Source organism: Pristiophorus japonicus, chromosome 15 (genome assembly GCF_044704955.1).
Source record: "Pristiophorus japonicus isolate sPriJap1 chromosome 15, sPriJap1.hap1, whole genome shotgun sequence".
Lineage (NCBI taxonomy): Eukaryota > Metazoa > Chordata > Chondrichthyes > Pristiophoridae > Pristiophorus > Pristiophorus japonicus.
The window spans coordinates 32,309,350-32,331,054 of NC_091991.1; the positions used below are offsets into that span (position 1 = coordinate 32,309,350).

Genomic DNA, 21,705 nt, shown 5'->3' on the forward strand with positions numbered 1-21,705 from the left:
AGATCAGCATTACTGTATACCTGCAAGGTAGTGGACCCAAGTTTCAGACTCAGCTGGCTGTTGCTAACACTAGATGTGTCAGCCCTGTGCGGCATGGTAACTGCAGGTGTCCTTGCAGCAGATGACATAACTTTGCCTCAACGGCCAGGAACTTCCTCAGAGTGGATCCCACTCCACTGCTGTAACTTCACCTGAAGTGGGGCAGAAACCCCATTAAAACCTGTAAACTGGGTTTCTGCTGTACTTGCGGCAGTGGAGCACAAGCAGATCTGAGGAAATTCCTGGCCTAAGTCACTGTTGGCCCAAACCCTGTAAAGATAGTTCCCAACGGTCATTGTCAGGTAGCTATGCCAGGGCTTGTGTGAACGGGGTTTCTGCCAAAGGTATTGCAGTGGAGCAAGAGAAACCCTGAGACAATGCCGAGTGCACGTGTTCCATTGTTTTTAACTACCAGGGTCTTGAGCACATAAATCTAGGCTGACACTCCAGTGCAGTGCTGAGGGAGTGCTGCACTGTCGGAGGTGCCGTCTTTCAGATGAGATGTTAAAACAAGGCCCCGTCTGCTCTCTCGGGTAGACATAAAAGATGCCATGGCACTATTTCGAAGAAGAGTAGGGGGATTATCCTTAGGATCCTGGCCAAAAGTTATCCCTCAATCAACATAACAAAAACAGATTATCTGGTTATTATCACATTGCTGTTTGTAGGAGTTTGCTGTGTGCAAATCGGCTGCCGCATTTTTCACATTGCAACAGTGACTACACTCCAAAAGTACTTCATTAGCTGTAAAGCGCTTTGAGATGTCCGGTGGTCATGAAATGAGCTATATAAATCTAAGTCTTTCTTTTTACCAACCATACTCTAATATGTTTTATAGCAAAAATCCGATGCTGTTAATTTTGCAGGGTCAATACACAGTACTGAGAGTGAAATCTCAAAACAGCTAGGATATTTATAAAAGCTGGAGTGTTTTACCTTGTATTAGTAAAACTAGCTGCTATTTCATGCAGGTGATTTGCTTTTCCTGTTCATGTGAAATAGAATAATGTTTGTTAATCCAGCCCTGTCACCAGTACCAATTTGGGTAAATGTGCAAATTGTACATCAGCTTTTACAATACATATATTTAGTTGCAGTAATATAGCGTTTGTGATCACATTAATCTTATCTTCTATCTCTATGGAGCATTGCTTGGTGTCATAAATGTAGCATGTTGCTGATGAAATCTGCAGTTTGTCCTTGCGTCGAGCCTACACGTGTACGTAGTGAGAGAAATAATACGATACATTATGTAGAAATTTCTACTCTCCCATTTTCTGGATGTGATTTCTGTAGATCAGCAGGATGAACAAATCCTGAAATCAAGCAACATAGCCGAGCTCAGCCCCGGCGCGATCGATGCAAGCCGCAACGAGCACCACTCAGTTTTTAACAGCATGATGATGGAACGTATGACAACTGACATCAATGCACTGAAGCGACAGTACGTTAGGATAAAGAAGAGGCAGCAGCAACAACAGGCCCATCTCATCTTCATCAAAGCAGGTAAAGTATCATTCCGAACCACAGCTGCACTTCCAGAATCATTTCTAGGATGTTGACAGATGTTCATTTTCTAAAGGGATGCTCATCTACCTGCATTTTATATTGGTGAATTATTTAAACACTTATTGTTGGTGAAAGGAAAATTATCAATAAAAAGACATTGGGTGAGAACAGATTGAGCTTGACCTATAATACCTTCCATTACCTAATAGCTGGCACTCATTGCCTGGGCTTGTAGATGAAGACTGGTCATTTGGATAATGTACTGGACAGATATGCACACCGTGGAACTTGCTCCATCAGGGTTGGCTGATTTTCATGGAAGAAAAGGGGTGTAAATTGGCCGACAAAATACCAGTTTAAAAAGACAGAGAGGCATTTGGAACAAGGTTTTCATAACAATAACACCAATCCTAATGTATGGAGGATTTCTGGTCAAATTGTCTGCAATACGAACACTATTCAGACTAACTCATTTTGTCTAGTTTTTAAATTTTGTGTTTCTTTTATTAGGAACAGAAAATGAAATTAATCCTGGGATCATCCCAGATCCTAAGGACAAGCTGAATAATGCTATTGGAAAAAGTTAGTGTTTTATGATTTAATTTTTATTTTATTGCTTCTTCATATCGCAGTAATGTATTGAGGTACTAAATGCACTAATGCCTTGATGTAAATTAACTTTTTCTTTCCCTATGGTGCAATTATCTACTGTCTCCCTCTTCTTCCTTCTCCCTCTTTCAGCAAAAATACTTTTTTCATTATATAACAATTTCTTTCTTTATTGGAGTGACTCACAGCAACTTAATGAACCTTCAAGTTGCTTACCTCACAATATTGGTGTTTAAATAAGTTCAACCACGTAATCTTATTTTTAAAACACTTTATTTTTGGTGAACGTTTGTGGTTATTAATGTGATGTCCATGCTGAGAAATGGACCATATTTTCATTTTTTGCAGTCTCGTGTCAACACGAAGATCTCCAGTGTTAGATGTTGCACAGGGTGGGCGGTTACTGATCTGGATTGCACCATGAGAAACACCCAAAAAATATTTCTTCCCCACAGAAACAAAGGAAAGGTCAAGGCAGCAAGCTGATGCAGGGCTTGCCTATACCTCCTGACAGACACTTACAAAGCAGCATTGACAAATGCCTTGATGTGTTTCTAAACTTATACCTTGCAATCGTCTCCTCATATTTTCCAATTGGGATTGAGCCCATTTGGAAGTAGTGCATGATCTAAGCCTGTCCAACATACTCAATACTGACCTCAGCCTAGATTCCAGGATCAACTTTATTAAAATATTATGGGTGGGCTCCAGGCAACAGAAACACATCTGAAGAGGGTGGGGTCTTTGGCAAAGACCAAGGAGAAATTATCAGGGAAATGGAAACCGATTCCCGAATCTGTTATTACCAATTTCACTGTTCCACACATATAGTGGGGGGGGGGGGGGGATTTTAACCCCAAAAAACAAATGTGTTGGAGTTTAGATTTTTAACACTTTAACCCCCGCCCGACCCCAACCCACTCACTTCTGGTTTTAACTGGGGCGGGACAGGGGGCGGGTAGCCAACCCACTTGCAGGTGGTGAATTGGCACTTTAAGTATTATATTGAAGCTCCATTTTAAATGTAACTGGACGGCTGGGATTTGCAGCCATGGAGAACCCAGGAGTTAATGGAAGGCGAGGCCTACTGGATCCAGGAGGCAAGTATGTTTCCACTTACCTTCTGGATCCAGCGTTCCTGTGTCGCTAACCCCTCGCGATTGGAACCCCCTCCCACAACCGTTCTTATCTTCTCCTGATCTCCTCCTCCCCGGCCTCCGACCTCCAACTCTGCCTGATATCTGGCCTTCCGACCACCTACCCGATGATCCCTGGCACCTGACCCCCCTCCGACCCACTTCGACAACCCTGTCCCCTGACCCCCTTCGACGATTCCTGGCCCCCAACCCCTTCCGACATTCCTTGACACCCAACCAAATCCGACAATCCCTGGCCCTTTCGATGATTCCTGGACCCCAACCTACTCAGATGATCCCTGGGCCCCGACCACCTCCAACGGTCCATGGCCTTCCTCTTTCCTCCCCAGACCTACCCGACAGCCAGCCAGCCACTCAATCTGGCTAGTTGTGGACGGGAAACAGATTTAAAAATTTTTTTAATCAGACCCTTCCGTTAAATTTGGCTGGGCCTGAGGGAAACCCGTTCTCCCAGGTTTCCCATACACTTTACAGCACCCCCCACCGCACCTACCTCCCACTAAAAATTTCAGCCATAGAAACAGTACAGGAAGAAGTTTAATGACTGTAGGAGGTTAGGCCAGCTAAGAGAACCCACTGAACGTTCTATTCATGAACTGTACAAAGCATGCCTGCCAATTAACAATTATCTCTTTTTGCACTCTCTTACTTTAAATGCTTACCATGATTGCTCAAAGGGTACTCTATACACACCCTCTTCACCTGGAATTGTTCCTTCACTCACATCCTCAATGTATTTCATGTATAAGTAGCCTCACATATAATGCAACTGCTTGATGTATGCACCTGCCATCTCCCATTTTGGTTGACATTTGAGTGTTACTGCATGTCATGGTAACCACCTATTCCTCAGTTTTGCATTCCTTCTGTTGGAGAAGAGAGTCCATAAGAAGACTGCTAACACGAGAGTTTTTGTTCCCCTCCTTCCTGTTCCCACAGGAAGTTGAGCCTTGGTTTCTGACCTCTCCACCTATCACCTTGGAATAATATAACTTTGTTTCTCTGTGGTGTATTTAACCATCTTTTCCTCTCCTCCACTAGTAAAATCCTGTTTTAATTACATAAGGATGTGTTTGTTTATTGGAGCAGACTGTGACAGCTTGGAATATTAGAAATTCAAAATTACTTGCCTCTCAATATTTAAATGCAATATTTGTTCATCAATTTATGTGTGATACCTTTTTTCAAATGCTTTTTTGAGCAGAGTTGTCAAGTTGATAGTTGTCAATATTGGAAAATGCATTTTATTTTTCATTTTTCTATCCACTGTTAGCTTCAAGAACCCCCTATTCCATAGGTTATATTTGGAATAAAACTCTCTTACCCTCTGCCCCAACCTCAAAAGATCACCGCGATAATGTGAATTTTCTTTGTCATACTGGTCACTTCTCATGCAAGACTTGTGCTGAATTGCAGGCAGCTGTGTGCTATGGACTTGTGCCCACCAGGATCTGAGTTCAAACTGCTCTTACTTTTAAACAATATGTAATCAACTTTCATCCAAAGCTTATTAAGTTACAGCATAATAGTATAGTAAATAAGTAATTTCCGTACATAGTCTTTATTTGAAGGTTCGATATGAACTTTGTGTCCTAGTTGTGATTTATTCTGAACATTTCAGGTGAAATGTGGAGTTGGCGTTCTGCTGAAAGAGGTTGTGACTGTCCCCGTCACTTATTAACCAGTGGATTGTTTTTTGTTGTGTGTTCCATAGGCGAAGGACCTGCCACCACCATTCTGCCTTCACAGATCAATCAAACTCCAATGATGAATCACTTGCTTCTCGGGAAGAAACCGAGAACTACTAACAGGATCACCAGGAATGCTGTTCTTCATGTACCTGGGTCAAAGGCCCCACATGAAGATATGAAGTCAAAGCTCAACTCACCATGGCGCACCCACATTCGAGTTCACAGGAAAAACCTGGCAAGGACCAAGAACCAGCTGAGCTGCGGTGACACCATAGGGCTAATGGAGGAACCGAATTACATTACTAAAAGAAGAAATAATAAACCAGTAGAAGAATCATCCCTTAGCTCGCCAGAAGTCGTAGAAGCCGACAGCAAAAGTATTGAGGATCGAATATTGGCACAAGCAGACGGGCAATCTTCTGAATTCGTTTACAAGGATGCTAATGACAACGTGACTGTGATTCAGCACCAGCTAAAAACACTTGACTTGAGCCAGACTGACACAACTGCAGCTGAGCCACCCAGTCCATCTCCAAGCCAAAGGTGCTCATCTGATTCTTCGGATTCTGACAAAGGAAGTTCAGATCTAGCGCACAGAACTAGCACTGCGAAGACTCAGACATTCAACCCTTTTCCTAGTGTTAAACCTCCCAGAAAATCAGCAGCAGCAAGAAATTTAGGATTGTATGGGCCAACTGAGAGGACCCCAACAGTCCATTTCCCTCACATGAGCAAAGGAGCTAACAGTTCTGGAAATAGCAGGCCAAGTGGGACCAGGAAAGAGTGAATATGCCAGAGTAATTCAATGATGATCATTTTGTTGTAATTTATTCTTAAATTAAGATGTTTAAAAACATTTTATATCACGTGCAATGTTATAAACCTACCATATGTAAATAAAATTTTTTTTTTTTTTTAAAGTGGGTTAACTATCTGTGGTCAAATTATAAAGTATTGGTGTATTAAATGTATTTTCCAGAAATTGAAGACCAACATTAAATGCACTATGGTACAATATTTATGGACAATTGAAGGAAAACTAAAAAAACAATAAAGGTGATGTTGTACAACAAGGTCTAAAAGTCTTCAATTGCTGGCTTATCTATTGCTATTGTATAATGTGACAATAAACACTACTGTTTTCAATTTCAACTGCCGACTTTTCATGTTTTAGTCTTCAGATAGAGATCGAAATCTTAAAATACTTGTGCTTTCATACCAGTTTACAAGCTTAGTCAATTTCTGTTCTATATATTGGAAGTCTAAGCCATGAGAAAATGTGGGACTACGTTGTTGGTCTCTATAAATATTGCCTTAATAGCACATTACTCAGCATCCTTTTGGGCGTATTTATTTTAGACATAGTGGGCAGCACACTCGCCTCTGAGTCAGAAGGTTGTGGGTTACACTCCAAGCACTTGAGCACATAAATCTAGGCTGACACTCCAGTGCAGTGCTGAGGGAGTGCTGCACTGTCAGAGATGCTGTCTTTTGGATAAGACGTTAAACCGAGGCCCCGTCTGCTGTCTCAGATGGACGTAATAAATCCCATGGCACTATTTTGAAGAGCGGGGGAGTTATCCCTGGTGTCCTGGCCAATATTTATCCCCTGATCAACACCACAAAAAACAGATTATCTGGTCATTATCACAGTGCTGTTTGTGGGAGCTTGCTGTGTGAGCGTGCTGTATGCAAATTGGCTGCCACATTTCCCACATTACACTCCAAAAGTATTGGCTGTAAAGCACTTTGAGACGTCCGGTGGTCATGAAAGGCGCTATATATATGCAAGTCTTTATAGGATTAGGGCTCCCACTGATGGTTCACTGGGTAAATGCACCGCCTAATGTGATACTGAGTTTTAGAGCAGGAATGCCCAGGTTAAATCCCTTCTCTCCCGCAGAGTTTGGTAACCTTAACAGGAAAAGCAACAGCGGCTCTGCCATGAGCCTTGATTTTGAGTACTGATCACTGGTCAGCTCCTGAAAAGTTTGCAGACCTGAGTCAGGGTTTTTTTTCTTTGCTTCAGCCACAACACCACCAGAAGTGTGGCAGGTCATCCCACAATATTGGTGCTGACCTCAGCAAATTTTCTGGGGTCAACTAATTTAAATAATTTTGGGCAGGCTCCCAGTGGGGGATCCACTACTGAATTGGCACACCAGGGGTGAGAAATGGTGTGCAGAAGCAGGACTGGAATGCTACTTAATGTACAAATGCACTGAATCCTACTCCACCAACTCTTACATTTATTTTGCTGCAATGTGCTGCAATTTTCACAGCTTTCCATCTGCGGATTCTGAGTATTGCTCTTATTTAAATAAGCTTGGAGAATTTCCTTCAAGTCAAATGTAGCTACCCTTTATTCAAAAATTGTAGTATGTTCCACTTTGCTGCAATTCTTACCATCTCAATCCCGATAACATGTTTTCATTGCTTTTCTAATGGTGAAAGAGAAAAAGCAAGAGAAGTGCGCCCTGAATATTTCCTGAACACCATCATTATCATAGGCAGTCCCTCACAATCGAGAAAGACTTGCTTCCACTCTGAAATTGAGTTCTTAGGTGACTGTACAGTCCAATACGGGAATACCGGTGGGACAGACAGGCGTTGAAGGAAAGGGTGGGCGGGAAGACTGGTTTAGCGCACGCTCCTTTCACTGAGCTTGCTTTCTGCATGCTCTCGGCAACGAGACTCGAGGTGCTCAGTGCCCTCCCGGATGTTCTTCCTCCTCCACTTATGCCTGACACAAGACTCCCAAAGCAAGCGCTCTACTCGGAACTCCTACATGGCAAGTGAGCCCCAGGTGGGCTGAGGAAACGTTTCAAGGACGCCCTCAAAGCCTCCTTGATAAAATGCAACATCCCTCCCGACATCCAGGAGTCCCTGGCCAAAGACCGCCCCAAGTGGAGGAAGAGCATCCGGAACACAATGCCACAATGACAGCCCACATATTGGGCTCAAAATTGGCCCACTCCTTTTTTCAGTGCACTCACCAGAAATGCGGCGACTTTGTGGGTTGAAAAAGACGCCGGAAGGGGTGGAGCGAAGGTCCTGCACGAGAAACAGTGCCAGCAGCTCTCCACATGCGCATTGGAGTGTGCGCGCATGCGCAGTAGCTCCTCGCCCCCAGCGCGTCCTGCAGCTTGTGTGGGAGGGACCCGATGCTCGCCGCCCCTATCCCTAGCCAAGTGTGAGGGTTGTGAAGCCGGATGCTTTCTTCATAACAAGGTCGAGTCAGATATGAAAAACAATGTCACTAAAGTGTTTCAAATAAAAACTTCGTCAACATTCCTCACTTCTTTAAATAAAAAGTGCCAGGCAAGACATTCTATAGCTAGATTTAGATAAGCTGAATAGGAACAGGAGTGGGATCAGACAGAGAGGATTCTTTAGGAAGGGATTGGAGCTGGGGCTGAGATAGGGCTCCCTGGGACTGGAATCTGGACTTGCTGCGTCGCTGTTCCCGGGCTGAAGATGAAGGTAGGGTAGTATTTCTGTTGCACCGGCCGGCCCGCTGACTTCCCAGGCCGAGTTTTGATATGAAGGTAGGACTTAGTTTTATTTTTTATTTCTTCTTGAATGTTTTTATGTCTTCTTGAATGCTTACTACTTGTTGTGCTTTGCTTAGTGCTTTGCAAGGTCCCCTCCACTTCCCTTCCCGCCCCTATCTCTGGCCGAATGGTCTCAGATGTACCTACCTGCGCTGATTTCTTAACTCTCTGCAAGGGTTTTCTTTGCGGCCACAAATGCTGGCCTAAGTTAGTTTGGAGCAACTATTAGCTGTCCAAAGTGGCTTAAATGGCCAAAATGGGCGTAGGTGGCTGGTAACGCCCCCTTTAAAAAAAAAAAGAAACTAAAAAAATCCTAACTAACTCACTTATACTGGCGCAAATTGAATGTGAAAAATGGGGATTTTCGGAGCAACTCCTGGCTAATTTTGAGCCCATTGGATGCAAGTATTAAGCCAGCACCAAACTGGTAGTACATCACCATAGTGTCCTCTGGTGTTGATAGTCCTCGATCACTTCTGTCAGATCTCCAAGAAACAAAAGGCAGATATCTATTAATATTGTGCCAATTTCTGTAAAATAGCTGAATCTGGCAAATCATGAATAAGGCTTGTTGAAGTTAGTTATTGTTCTAGCTCTATCCCCAATTTGATCCTTGTTTTCAAATCCCTCCATAGCCTCAACCATCCCTACCTTTGTAACCTCCTTCAGCTCTGCAACCCTCCGAGATCTTGGATCATCGACCTGAAACGTTAACTCTCTTTTTCTCTCCACAGATACTGTTTGACCCGCTAAGATTTCCAGCATTTTCTGTTTTTATTTCAGATTCCAGCATCCGCAGTATTTCGCTTTTGTATTTGTGTTTCCTCAGAGATCTTTGTGCTCCTCCAATTCTGGCATTCCCTCCTTAAACCTCTCTACCTCTTTTCCTTTAAGGCGCTCCTTAACACCTTTGACCAAGCTTTTGGCCGTCTGTCCTAATATCTCCTTATGTGGCTCAGTGTCAAATGTTGTTTGATAACACTCCTGTAAAGCATCTTTGGACGTTTTCCTACGTTAAAGGCGCTATATAAATGCAAGTTGTTGTTGATAGATGAGCAGGGAGGTAGTTTCATAACAGTAATTTGAATTTGTGTGAACTGCTTCAAAAAATGATACTCGACTCTCTGAAGCTTGCATTAACAGGCAAGTGTAAGAATCCAGTGGCATCTCACTTTCATGGTGCCAGTGTTGCAATGCAGCTGTTCACTGAACAGTATTGAAATGTAGACATTACACAATACAAAGCAGAGAACGTATAAAGGATATAATAAATCAAATTTATATTGAGCTCATTTAATGATAACATTTTTGTAAAGACTCAAGAAGCACACTCCAAGATTGATAGCCATTCATAGCACCCAAAATGAAACACTTTCAAAAACTGGGTGGCATAAATTCTGAGACAAATGGATGATAACTCAGGGCAAGAATATTCATATTTAAAAAAAATAGACAAGAAAGAAGCTGAGATATTTACAGTATAACAACTGCTTCCTGTGAAGAACTGAAGAATTGACTAAGTGAGATGAAAACTATCAACAACCGAAGATTGCTTTGTTCAGCCACTGTCCCAGGAGATGAGAATGGACAATTATTGTAGGAATAATATTCATCCCTCGCACTATGGCCTGATAATACTCTTCCTAATTTTCCCAGGTGATATGGAGAGGAAAAGCGAAAGCGGACATGTTACATCAGGTCTCATCTCTTTTGCATTTCTTTGATTTCTGGGACATCTAGGGCCTATGACGAGAACAGGCACAGGGTAAAGGAAGCCATAGAAATGAGGTGGCCATTCCTGGGCCTCTCACCTCATTTTTACATCACTACATCAGAAGGGTGTCCATTTTCAGCGATGCCCAAAGAAACTGACAATGGGCCTTGTGCGTGAGACAGGAACAAGGCAATTGAGATAGCAAAGCAAGTGCTCCCATTCTCTTGCAGCCTCTCAATGGTTCTTTGGGAAGAAAGCCCTTCTGGCTGCTGTTCTTTAACAGCAGCCCGAACGTCCAGAGGCCGGCAGCTCTGTGTTGATTGGGCCATGATAATGACCTAGCCCAACAAAGTTTGAGTGCACTTTGCTGCCCACCACCTTGGTAAGGTCATGGGAGGAGAAATATTGTGGCCTATAATTCCCAGGAGACTGCTAGGTTCTGATTCAGAAGATTAGAATTATTTGGTTCTGCTTGACAGCGTATTGATTTTTCAAAATGCATGCATGTTGTTATCAATGAAACCATGAGGTATAACACGGCATCATCATAATTCTGACATTTTTCACAGTTATTCAATTCCACTGCTAATGGAAGAAGCAGGTTCCTTTGATTCAGGTTTGAAAGGTAACTACAATTATGTGCAGTAATATACACTCACTATTTCTATGCACGTATCAATATATTAGACCTTTTATGGATCCTATTGGCACAGAGAATAGATTTTTCCTCTCCTCCAATAATAAATCCCTTACAGTAAATCTGTAGTTTAGAAAATAATCCTTCCTTTTAGCCAAGGTCTGTGAATAATCCCTTTTGAGCATCCCATTAAAAATTAAATCATTCAGTAAACTGAAAGTTAGAAAGGTCAGCAAAAAGTTGTTACTCAAAATTTCATGTGGAATATTAACAAAGGAGTAATGGTGAGAATAAAGTTAGGTTTACCTTAAATGCTAAAACAAGATGGAGACTGCAGAATGAAGGGCCCAAGTTTCCACATGATTTGCGCCTGATTTTTAGGAGCAACTGGTGGAGAACGGACTATCTTAGAAATCGCAATTCTCCACATTTTTTTTTTCTGCAGTTCTAGTCAGGTAGAACAGTTCTACTTTAGAACAGAATTTTTTCTTCAAAAGGGGGCGTGTCCGGCCACTGACGCCTGATTTGAAAGTTTCCACAGTGAAAACGTACTCCAAACTAAAGTAGAATGGAGCAAGTGAAGATTTTTGTAGAACTGAAAAAACGTGTTCTACACATTAAAAAATCAGGCGCAGGTTACAAATTAGGCGTCCAGAACGAGGTGGGGGGGGGGAGGGGGGAACTCATTAAATTCTGCAATCAATCCTTATTTATACTTCTACAAATATTATACAAATAAATCCAACCTGAATAAACATTTATAAGCAAAGAAAAGATTAAATAAACCATCTTCCTACCTGTGTGAAAGTGCTTCAGCCATCGTTCGAAGGAAACCGCCGTTTGTTGCCGCGCAGGGGAGGGAGGGGAAGGAGGGGAAGGAGACAGCGGCTTGTTGCCGCGCAGGGGAGGGAGGGGAAGGAGACAGCGGCTTGTTGCCGCGCAGGGGAGGGAGGGGAAAGAGACAGCGGCTTGTTGCTGCGCAGGGGAGGGAGGGGAAGGAGACAGCGGCTTGTTGCTGCGCAGGGGAGGGAGGGGAAGGAGACAGCGGCTTGTTGCCGCGCAGGGAAGGGAGGGGAAGGAGACAGCGGCTTGTTGCCGCGCAGGGAAGGGAGGGGAAGGAGACAGCGGCTTGTTGCCGCGCAGGGGAGGGAGGGGAAGGAGACAGCGGCTTGTTGCCGTGGAGGGAGGGGAAGGAGACAGCGGCTTGTTGCCGTGGAGGGGAGGGAGGGGAAGGAGACAGCGGCTTGTTGCCGTGGAGGGAGGGGAGGGAGGGGAAGGAGACAGCGGCTTGTTGCCGCGCAGGGGAGGGAGGGGAAGGAGACAGCGGCTTGTTGCCGCGCAGGGGAGGGAGGGGAAGGAGACAGTGAGAAGGGAAGCCTCAGTGCTGATGGCAATGTGGTTTTATTAAAAAAAGTTCAAAAATTAAACAGCTACAAAGAACTACAAAAATGGCCGAGTGCCAATGTTTATTTCACACTGAGCATGCGCGAATGCTCCAACGCGCACGCGCAGCGTTGCCGGCAGGAAAAAAAAACTAATTTAAATAGTACCCGCCCCCTCCCACTTACAAAATCGGTGCGAGTGTAGGCTCCGCCCCCCTGGGCGTCGCGCCAAACAGACAAGGAGCTGCAGAACGCTCCAGAATCGCGCGTTTTTTTTCTGCCGCTGTTTTAGTCGCGAAAAACGGGCGCCCAGCTCGGAGGGGCGCCCGTTTTTTATCCTGTGGAAACTTGGGGCCAGAAATGTTGGCCTCTGTTCCTAATAGAAATGATGCACTAAGTTTTCAATTATTAACTGTTTCTATAGCGCATGCGCAAATTTTCAAGCTCCCTTAGCAGACGTGGAGAATTCTTCAGATCATCGTGCAATGACTGTGGTAGTTCCAACTTTGTATAGTCTTCCAGCTTTACTTGTTTACGAACACATTGCAAACAGCAATCCTTCAGCGAAAATACTGTAAAGAGAAATTCTGTTATACAGACTGGAATGAGGGTAATTGATTTAAAATGTTTTAAAGATTCAGGTTTGTCAAGCTATTTATCATCAACCAATGATGGAAATTAAGGAGTTGGGTCCTGAAAAAATTTCGAAGGCCAACAATGAAAACTATAGCCAAATAACAACTGTATATTGCTGAACTAAAAACAGAAAATACTAGACATTCACAGTAAGCACCTGAAAGAGATAAATATGCTGATATTTTAGGTTTAATCATAGTTTGCGATGACTTCGGTCATCTCAGCCAATTGCTATATTTAGCATCAATGTCCTGAACCAGAGAGGGCATAAATCACCCTGCTTTTACAGTATTAATTGTTTTGCTTATGGCTATTTGTTGGTCAGTAGACTCCAATAATTAGCAAAAAGATTATTTTTTTCAGATAAATTTATAGGTGAGTGAAAGGAATCTTTTGCGTTCTTCCCTTGGAAAGGGTTTTCCGCACCTGCCATTTGTGCTGTTTCTCCGGGGTTATGGCAAGGCAATCGAGAGGGGCTCCCCCTAACTTAATATGTTTGAGTGAAAGAAGATTGTCAGTGACAAGGAGATTGTTATGAATTCAGGTCTGCCATAAAGACTTTATTGAGTATCAGTCGCTGTATTCAGTGGTCGGAATATATTACTTTTATGGGAGTTGACTCACTTTGTGCTAAATCTGCCCGGATGGTAGCGATATCCAAGGGAGTAACAATAGAATCCCCTTATGATCTGGACTGGATATCCATGTCTTTGGAGTGATTCTGCAGCTGACGACAAGGCTTGAGGAGTAAGGCTGGAATGGTAAAAACTTTCAGCTGAGAATATTCTTTAGCCTGAGGAATTGGGTGAATATTTTTAAATTATTATTTATTCCGATCTTAGGAGTATGGCCAGACAAATTTTCAGTAATGAGATTTTTTTTAAATCATTAATCACCCATCTGAGGCGATTATTGGAGAGTGATGAGGTGTTGAAACTTTGGCTAATTATCCTCTTCATAGCCAGGAGCATTGAGGTCATTTGAAGTAGTCCTACTGCTGTCCATCGGAGACCAGCTAACGCATTACAGTCTGAGATTTTCTGGTCTATATAATGAAATTATGGTTGCTTTACCAACTGAATTATCAGGGAACAGTAATGGGAGATTTTTAATGTAATCTCTGGAAAAAGTTAATGAATTTCCCTCAAGACAGTTAATGGTTTGAAAAGCCCTATTTGCAGATGAGAAGTTAGAGAATAACAATGTTTTGGCTATTAAGCAAGATATGCAAGTAATGCAGAAGCTTCTGTAGCTGAGAGTGGGGCCAAGAGCTAATTGCAGATCTATTGCCTGTGATATGTGATAGTTGTGAGTTCAGCTAAGCCTGACACTGTGTGTGCTGTATTTACCTGGAACTGTGATGTAAACAGGAATGTAAACAGGCTCATCATCTTCATATTGTGCAGATGTTGGAAAATAAATCTCATCTTTATTTATAAGCAATTCGTCTCCAGTACTTGCATCCCGAAAAACCCAAGGATGAGCTGAAAAAAATAAGAGCCTGGCATCAAATGAAGCAATGTTTCGACAGAATCTGAAACCTCACATGACACTTCTTGTTATTTTTATGTATATCCATAATAGGTACACAGTAATTTTATTCCGGAAGTGATTCTGTAATGTTGTCCAAGGCTCCTGCTGCTGTGCAATTCAACCCCTTTATACTGCAACACAACAGAAAAACAGCTGCATGACTGTACTTGGCCACTGAACCTTCTCTAATGACAGCGTAGGTCTTTACTGACCAGTCAGCGACAACAAAAAAATCACATGACTGGCATGGACAATCACTGCTGCAGAGAAAGATTGCTGGCTTCTGCGTCCAACAGCAATGTTTATAAAAATGAGAATATTAGAATACTAAAACTAGCTGATGAATTTGTCTGGATCAGATCTGTGCAAGATAATGCTATTTTCTGGCTGAAACTTGACCACATCAAAAGCGATCCTTGTTTTCAGCAATCTTGTTACCTCATTCATTATCCTTCACAGGACTAGATCTCAAGTTAGCACCTTTGATTGTTCAATTCAAATCAGCTGTAAAAATGTTTATGCTTCCATTCAATGCAGTAAAGACAATGGGCCATAAATTGCTGCAGTAGGGCATCTAACACTGTTACAGTTAAATAATAAGAACTAAATATCAAAAACTGTGCGTTTTGGACAGCAGGTTGAAGCCAAAAGCGGAGTCAGGACCCGCCACCGACTTTGCGCGCTACGGACCCGCCGAGTTGGGGAAATCACAGCCAAAGAGTCAGCACCTTCAGGAACTGTGCCCCAGTGAGAGTCAGCACCTTCAGAAATTGTTCCACGGAGAGTTATATCATTACACTTTCACATTCAGCCAAAAGGGGCCAAGCCACGATCTTCTCCACTCTGTTATCAAGACTGCTGCACAGTTACTCAACATGAGGTGCAGTTGTTGGAATGGAGTTGGTTCTGCATTTACCCTGTGTAATGTCTGTAAGCTTGTAATGTTTGTAGCGCCACACTGTGGATGTGGACTTATTGTGTACTGCAAGTGCAGGGTTAATAATAAACAGAACCAGGCAGATGTCTGGAGACTTCCGAGAGAGCTGCCTGCCATGTTAGGAGCTGTGTGTGCTATACTCTGTGAATATATCACATCTGGCGACGAGGATGGGATTTTTCAGATGATTTAAAGCTTAAATTTTGTTGGTGAAGGATTCAGCCAGCCGACAGAGAGACTTTGGAAGTTTCTGTCTTTGGAAAAAAGCTACAAAATCTGAGGTAAAATACAGCACACGTTGTGAACAGCTAGAGATTAAATTGGCAGGTATATTGGGGCATTTGGGGGAATATAGACATGACCAGGAACGTTTTAAAGCGTATGTGGATCAGCTAGAAATGTATTTCACTGCAAATAACATAATCGAAGTTCCAGACAATGCAGTCCAGAACCGGGCTGTGTTGGAACGTAAGAAAGTGATCTTCTTATCGGAGGCAGGTCCAGCATTATATGACACCCTTGTAAATCTGCTTGTGCCTGATGAGCCAAAGGACACAATGCTTAAAGAGATTTTAACGAAGCTGGAGCAGCACTATAACCCCAAACTGTTAGAAATTGCTGAAAGCTATCGTTTCGAGATTCGGAATCAAAAGACTGATAAAGGTATCAGTGATTACATCGTAGCATTAAAAAAGCTTTCGATGCACTGTAATTTTGGAAACTTTCAAAACCCAGCATTACAGGATCATTTTGTTTGTGCGGTGAAAAATGATGCTATCAGAAGAAAGTTATTGACGACAGATGACTTGACTTTTGAGATTGCTTGTCGACAGCAAGATTGATGGGCATGGCCGAACAATATTCCCGAGAATTAAATAATGATTACGGTCGTCAGTCAACCGAGGTAAATCACCCGCAGGTTCAAAGTAAAAGATGATGGGGGCCCAAAGTCTCAGAAACTGGAAATTCTAACAGAGCGTCGAAGTCGTGCTATAGGTGCCTGGGACAACACATTGCTCAAAGTTTTCCATACGTGAAAGCAGAGTGTTTCTTGTGCAGGAAGACTGGGCATATTGCCAAGGCATGCCTACTGAAGGGTAAACCAGTTTTTAAAGCTATGAGACCAGCGTTCAAAGCTATGAGTAGAAATCCCAAGAGACTACATAGCATGGAAGAACAACAACAGGACGAGGAGATGTTAGAGTCACACGTCATCAGGAGACAAGGTTAACGGAGAGCGATTCGGAGAGCATCAAAATCCACATAGATGTTGCGGGATTCAAGATACCAATGGAAATTGACACGGGTGCATCGTGAGTGTAGTACCGGAATCACTATATCGCGGCAAATTGCGTGATTTTCAACTGGAGAAATCCAAGATAGAGCTGCGAGGCTACTCAGGAGAGCAAATTCTTGTGGTAGGTCGCATCACCGTACCGGTGAAATATAAAGATCAATTTTAGAACTTGCCTCTAATAGTAGTGAAAGGAGACAAGTCTGCCTTGCTAGGAAGTAATTGGTTGAGCTCACTGAAGCTGGATTGGAGTAAGATTTTCTGTGTGGAAGCGAGATTTTCATCAACGGATGAGGTTATCAAGAAGTATTCGAAGGTGTTCTGTGAAACGGGCAGTCCGATCCAAGGCTTCAAGGCGAGTGTCAGGGTACAGAAGGACGCTAGATCGGTTTACTACAAGCCACATTCCGTACCATATGCACTCAAGGAGAAAGTTGAGCAAGAACGCAAAAGTCTGGAGACTGAGAACATTATTTGTAAGATAGAGCGATGTAATTGGGCTACACCCATTGTTGTTGTAACTAAGTCTGATGGTAAGGTAAGATTGTGTGGTGATTATAAAGTAACCATAAACCAGGTTCTAGAGGGTAATGTCCCCAATACATTGCCGAATATAGAAGATTTGTTCACAACACTGACAGGTGGTCAGATCTTCTCAAAACTGGATCTTACGAATGCCTACTTACAGCTTGAACTAGATGAGGAGTCCAAGTCATGTTTGACTATAAATACTCATCTAGGCCTATATCAATTTAATAGGCTACCGTTTGGAGTGTCTTCCGCCCCTGCCATATTCCAAGGGGTGATGAACCAGATTTTGCAAGATATTGAAGGGGTAGTATGTTATTTGGATGACATAATAATTTCAGCACCAAATAGGCAAATTCATAATAACATATTGAATGAAGTCCTCAAACGGCTAGAGAAGCACAGAGTACAAGTGTCTGCTTGTAAGTGTGAGTTATTTAAAAACTCAGTAGAGTACTTAGGGTACAGAGTAGACAAAGATGGTTTACATCCAACCATGAAAAAATTGGATGCAATTAGAAATTTACCCACTCCCAGGAATGTCACTGAACTTCATTCATTCTTAGGTCTTTTGAACTATTATGGGAAGTTCCTACCAAATTTGGCTACAGTATTACATCCACTGAATGAACTTTTGAAAAAACAGGTCCATTGGAAGTAGTAAAAAGAATGCGATACAGCATTCAAGGAGTGTAAAAGCAAATTGGTAGAGAGCACCATGTTAGTTCACTATGACATATCTAAGGAGATTAAGCTAGCATATGATGCCTCTCAGTATGGAGTTGGGGCAGTAATCTCTCATGTATTAAGTAGTGGGGAGGAGAGACCAATTGCTTTTGCTTCATGCATTCTCAGTGCTAGTGAGAGTAATTATGTGCAAATTGAAAGGGAAGCTTTGGCATTAATTTTTGGGGTCAAGAAGTTTCACAAATACTTGTATGGTCATAAGTTTACCGTCGTTATGGACCATAAGCCCCTCACAGCAATCCTCCATCCAAAGTCCCCAGTTCCAACATTAGCTGCAGCCCGAATGCAGAGATGGGCTTTGATTTTGTCAGCATATACATATGATATTGAATATATATGATCAGCTGATCACAGTAATGCTGATGCAATGTCTAGATTGCTTTCCCCATCACAAGTTACACCCGATAGGGAAGAAGTGTTTTATTTTTCATACATTGATGAACTGCCAGTCACAGCTGAAGTGATTGGTCGAGTAAAAGAGAGAAGTGTGAAATTAAACCAGAAGGTGAGAGTGAAGAACCATCACCATAAATGGGTAAAGTGGTTACCAGGAAGAGTGGTGAAGATATGTGGTCCTCGCACATATTTGGCAAAGATGTTTGATAATGGACAGGTTAGGTTTGTTCATATTGATCATACTTTACCTACAGACATGGAAGGATTTGAAGGTGGGAATAATTCAATTATTTCTGACTCATCTGATAGTTTTGATAGACCAGTAGTAAATCCTAAATCCAATGTACTGGAAACAAATCCAGGAGAGAATCAGAATGAAAGTCTGAGTCAGAGTCAGGAAAACAAAGAGCCTGAAGTTAGAGTGAGTTCAAATGAAAATCAAGGAAATTCCGTGGAGGAAAACTTTCCTCAGGATGAGCCTCGAATGAGTGTGAAATCGACACGTTTGGAAGGTTCTGTTCGAGAGCGACGGTATCCTCTTCGAAACAGAAAACAAGTGGTAAAGTTAAATTTGTAAATGTGGAAAAAAAATAAGTCTATATCCTGTGTTAAGTATAAACATGAAAGTTATGTATGATGTTTGTTATGATGGCTTCTTCATTAAGGAGGGAGAAGTGTAATGACTGTAAGCTTGTAATGTTTGTAGCTCCACACTGTGGATGTGGACGTATTGTGTACTGCAACTGCAGGGTTAACAATAAACAGAACCAGGCAGATTTCCGGAGACTTCCGAGAGAGCTGCCTACCAGGTTAGGAGCTGTGTGTGTTGTGCTCTGTGAATATATCACACCCTGTAAAATGGAGTATTTACTGTACAGTTTTAAATCTAGCAATCTAGTCAAGAAAGAAAATCTCATCCAATGAGGTAGGTGGGTTTGAATGTCAGGTGAGGATTTAAATATTTCAGTTAGTATTGGAGCAACAATTAAATGAGCATTTTTCCGTTGCTGGGAAACACACACTTTGAAAATCAGATTTTTTCAAAGCAATTATTCAAAGTATTGAAATAAATCTTTTTTAGTCCCAGATAATGCTCATCTGTGCACAAATATGCTAAAATACAACGTAACCATGGCCGCAGTACCCCTTTAAAGTAAACACGATAAATAAAGCAGTTTCAGGTTGACAGGCTTATCCAAGTTCCTCTGTGGGCACCGACAGAAACGGCGCTCAGCTTCAAAGGAGGAAGAGGGGCTGCGAAATAGGTCATTAGTGCAAACTATATTTTAAGGCTATTCGCTTCCTGCACGGTTCATACTTACTCCGATAGGTGCGCATTTCCAGCGTTCCCCCTGGCGGAATGTCATCATAATTCTGAGGAAAAGCATTAAAATTGATCCACCAAGGCCTTGCAGTCCGCGGGGTCTGATTAACAAATTTGACAAAAGTAGCTTCATCTGAATTCAGGGACCGAAGGGCGTCCACCGGCTGCTTGCCTGTATGAGCCATACCATCCCAGTGTTTAAACCACGGCTGTGCCGCCCCCATTGATGGCTTTCACTTTGATTTTGAAGCCAGTGGAACCAGCCAGGAAATGCCCAGCTCAAAGGCAGTTATCCCGAGATAAGATGGAATCCTTCTCCAGATACAACGCAGTGAGACCGAGGAGAGAGAGTTGGAACAGAGCCAGGCAAAGCCCGAGTTTAAACAAAACACATCAAGTCAAGCTGTAAAAAAAACAACTTCGGTTAAAATTAACAACAGCGAAGGTGCTCAAAGCAAGTTGCCGATAGAAATTGGTCCTGGGGCTTTATAATTGAGACGAGCTGCCGGCGCCAGCAGCGCCTCCGCAGAAATCTCGCCAGACAGGGTCAAACAACAACTCTCAGGCAAGTTCCGGGAGTAAGGGTTGAAGCTCCTCCTGGCCCCACGGGAACTTTTAAAAGATATTTTAAAATTAAAACGTACCTTTAGTTGGCAGCACCTGGACCAATATGACCTGATCAGTGAGAGCCGGCATGGGTAAATCATGTCTAACTTACCTAGTTGATTTATTTGAGGAGGTTATTAAGGCGATAGATAAGGGAGGGTCTATGGATGTCATTTATATGGACGTGCAGAAGGTGTTTATAAGGTTCCACACAAGAGACTTAGCAAAAATGGACGTGCATGGAATTGGGGGCAACTTATTGACATGGGTAGGGAATTGGTAAGGAGGTAGGGAAACTGAGAGTAGGGTAATGGGTACCTACTCAATTTGGCAGGATGTGACTAGTGGTTCCCCTGGGATCTGTACTGGGCCCTCAGCTTTTCATTACATTGATCATTGACTTAATATCCACGTTTGCTGACACTAAGCTAGATGGCACAGTAAATAATGTAGATGGGAGCAGAAAGTTGCAAAGTGACATTGCTAGATTGGAAATTTTAGGTCATCCATTTTGGACCAAAGTATTTTCTAAATGGCAGGATGCAAGGAACTGTGGAGGAGCAAAGAGATTTTGTGGTCAGTTTCCTGAAATCACTAAAAGCTAGTGGACAAGTACAGAGTAGGGTAAAGAAAAAAGGGAGGCTTATGACAGATAGCGAGGGCTAAATATTGCAGAATCTCTAGAAGTGTAGAAAGTGCAGGGCTGAAATTAAAAAGAATATTAGGAAAGCAAAGAGAGAGCATGAAAAATTCTTGGCAAGTAAAATCAAAGGAAACCCAAAGATGTTTTATAAATATATTAAGAGCAAGAGGATAACTAAAGAAAAGATAGGGCCTGTTAGAGACCATGAGGGTAATCTGTGTGTGGAGGCGGAAGATGTGGGTATGGTTCTTAATGAATACTTTGCATCTGTTTTCACAAAAGGGAGGGGCAGTGCAGACACTGCTATCGAAGAGGAAGAGTGTGAAATAGTAGATGAAATAAATATAGTGAAAAAGGAGGTACAGGTATTAAGGGGTTTAGCAGCTTTGAAAGTGGATAAGTCCCCAGGCCTGGATGAAATGCATCCCAGGCTGTTAAGCGAAGCAAAGGAGGAAATAGCAGAGGCTTTGACCATCATTTTCCAATCCTCTCTGGCTTCAGGTGTGGTGCCGGAGGACTGGAGGACTACTAATGTGGTACCTTTATTTAACAAGGAAGAAAGTAATTACAGGCCAGTCAGCCTAACCTCAGTGGTGGGAAAATTATTGGAAAAAATACTGAAGGACAGGATAAATCTTCACTTAGAAATACATGGATTAATGAAGGACAGTCAGCATGGATTTGTTAAGTGAAGGTCATGTCTGACTAACTTGATTGAATTTTTCGAGGCGATAACCAGGAGGGTCGATGCGGGCAAAGCGATGATATA

At 42.5% G+C, this 21,705-nt stretch overlaps 2 protein-coding genes across 2 annotated transcripts in view; one reads left to right on the plus strand and one right to left on the minus strand.

Annotated features, from left to right (window-relative positions):
• Nucleotides 1–6,095, plus strand: part of tbc1d30 (TBC1 domain family, member 30) — a 115,140-nt gene extending 109,045 nt beyond the window's left edge. Inside the window, exons 12-14 of the mRNA XM_070901603.1 lie at nucleotides 1,336–1,545; nucleotides 2,059–2,130; nucleotides 5,029–6,095. Coding sequence (XP_070757704.1) covers nucleotides 1,336–1,545; nucleotides 2,059–2,130; nucleotides 5,029–5,792 — 1,046 coding nt within the window. The 3' untranslated portion in view covers nucleotides 5,793–6,095. The remainder of the gene's footprint in view (nucleotides 1–1,335; nucleotides 1,546–2,058; nucleotides 2,131–5,028) is intronic.
• Nucleotides 6,096–12,417: 6,322 nt separating this feature from the next.
• LOC139281441 (von Hippel-Lindau disease tumor suppressor-like) lies at nucleotides 12,418–20,038 on the minus strand. The gene is made up of 3 exons (XM_070901604.1): nucleotides 19,686–20,038; nucleotides 14,278–14,412; nucleotides 12,418–12,864 (listed from the first exon to the last, which is right to left on the minus strand). Exons 1-3 carry the CDS (start codon nucleotides 19,909–19,911, stop codon nucleotides 12,701–12,703), a joined length of 525 nt encoding a protein of 174 aa, XP_070757705.1. The 5' UTR covers nucleotides 19,912–20,038; the 3' UTR covers nucleotides 12,418–12,700.
• Nucleotides 20,039–21,705: the final 1,667 nt, after the last annotated feature.

Excerpts from the sequence above, each read along its gene's own strand:
- LOC139281441 (XM_070901604.1), bottom strand. The coding sequence starts at position 19,911 with ATGGGGGCGGCACAGCCGTGGTTTAAACACTGGGATGGTATGGCTCAT. Across the intron at positions 14,413-19,685 it reads GGAAATGCGCACCTATCGGA|CTCATCCTTGGGTTTTTCGG; the intron begins GTAAGTATGAAC and ends TATTTTTTTCAG. Across the intron at positions 12,865-14,277 it reads TGTTTACATCACAGTTCCAG|TATTTTCGCTGAAGGATTGC; the intron begins GTAAATACAGCA and ends TTCTCTTTACAG.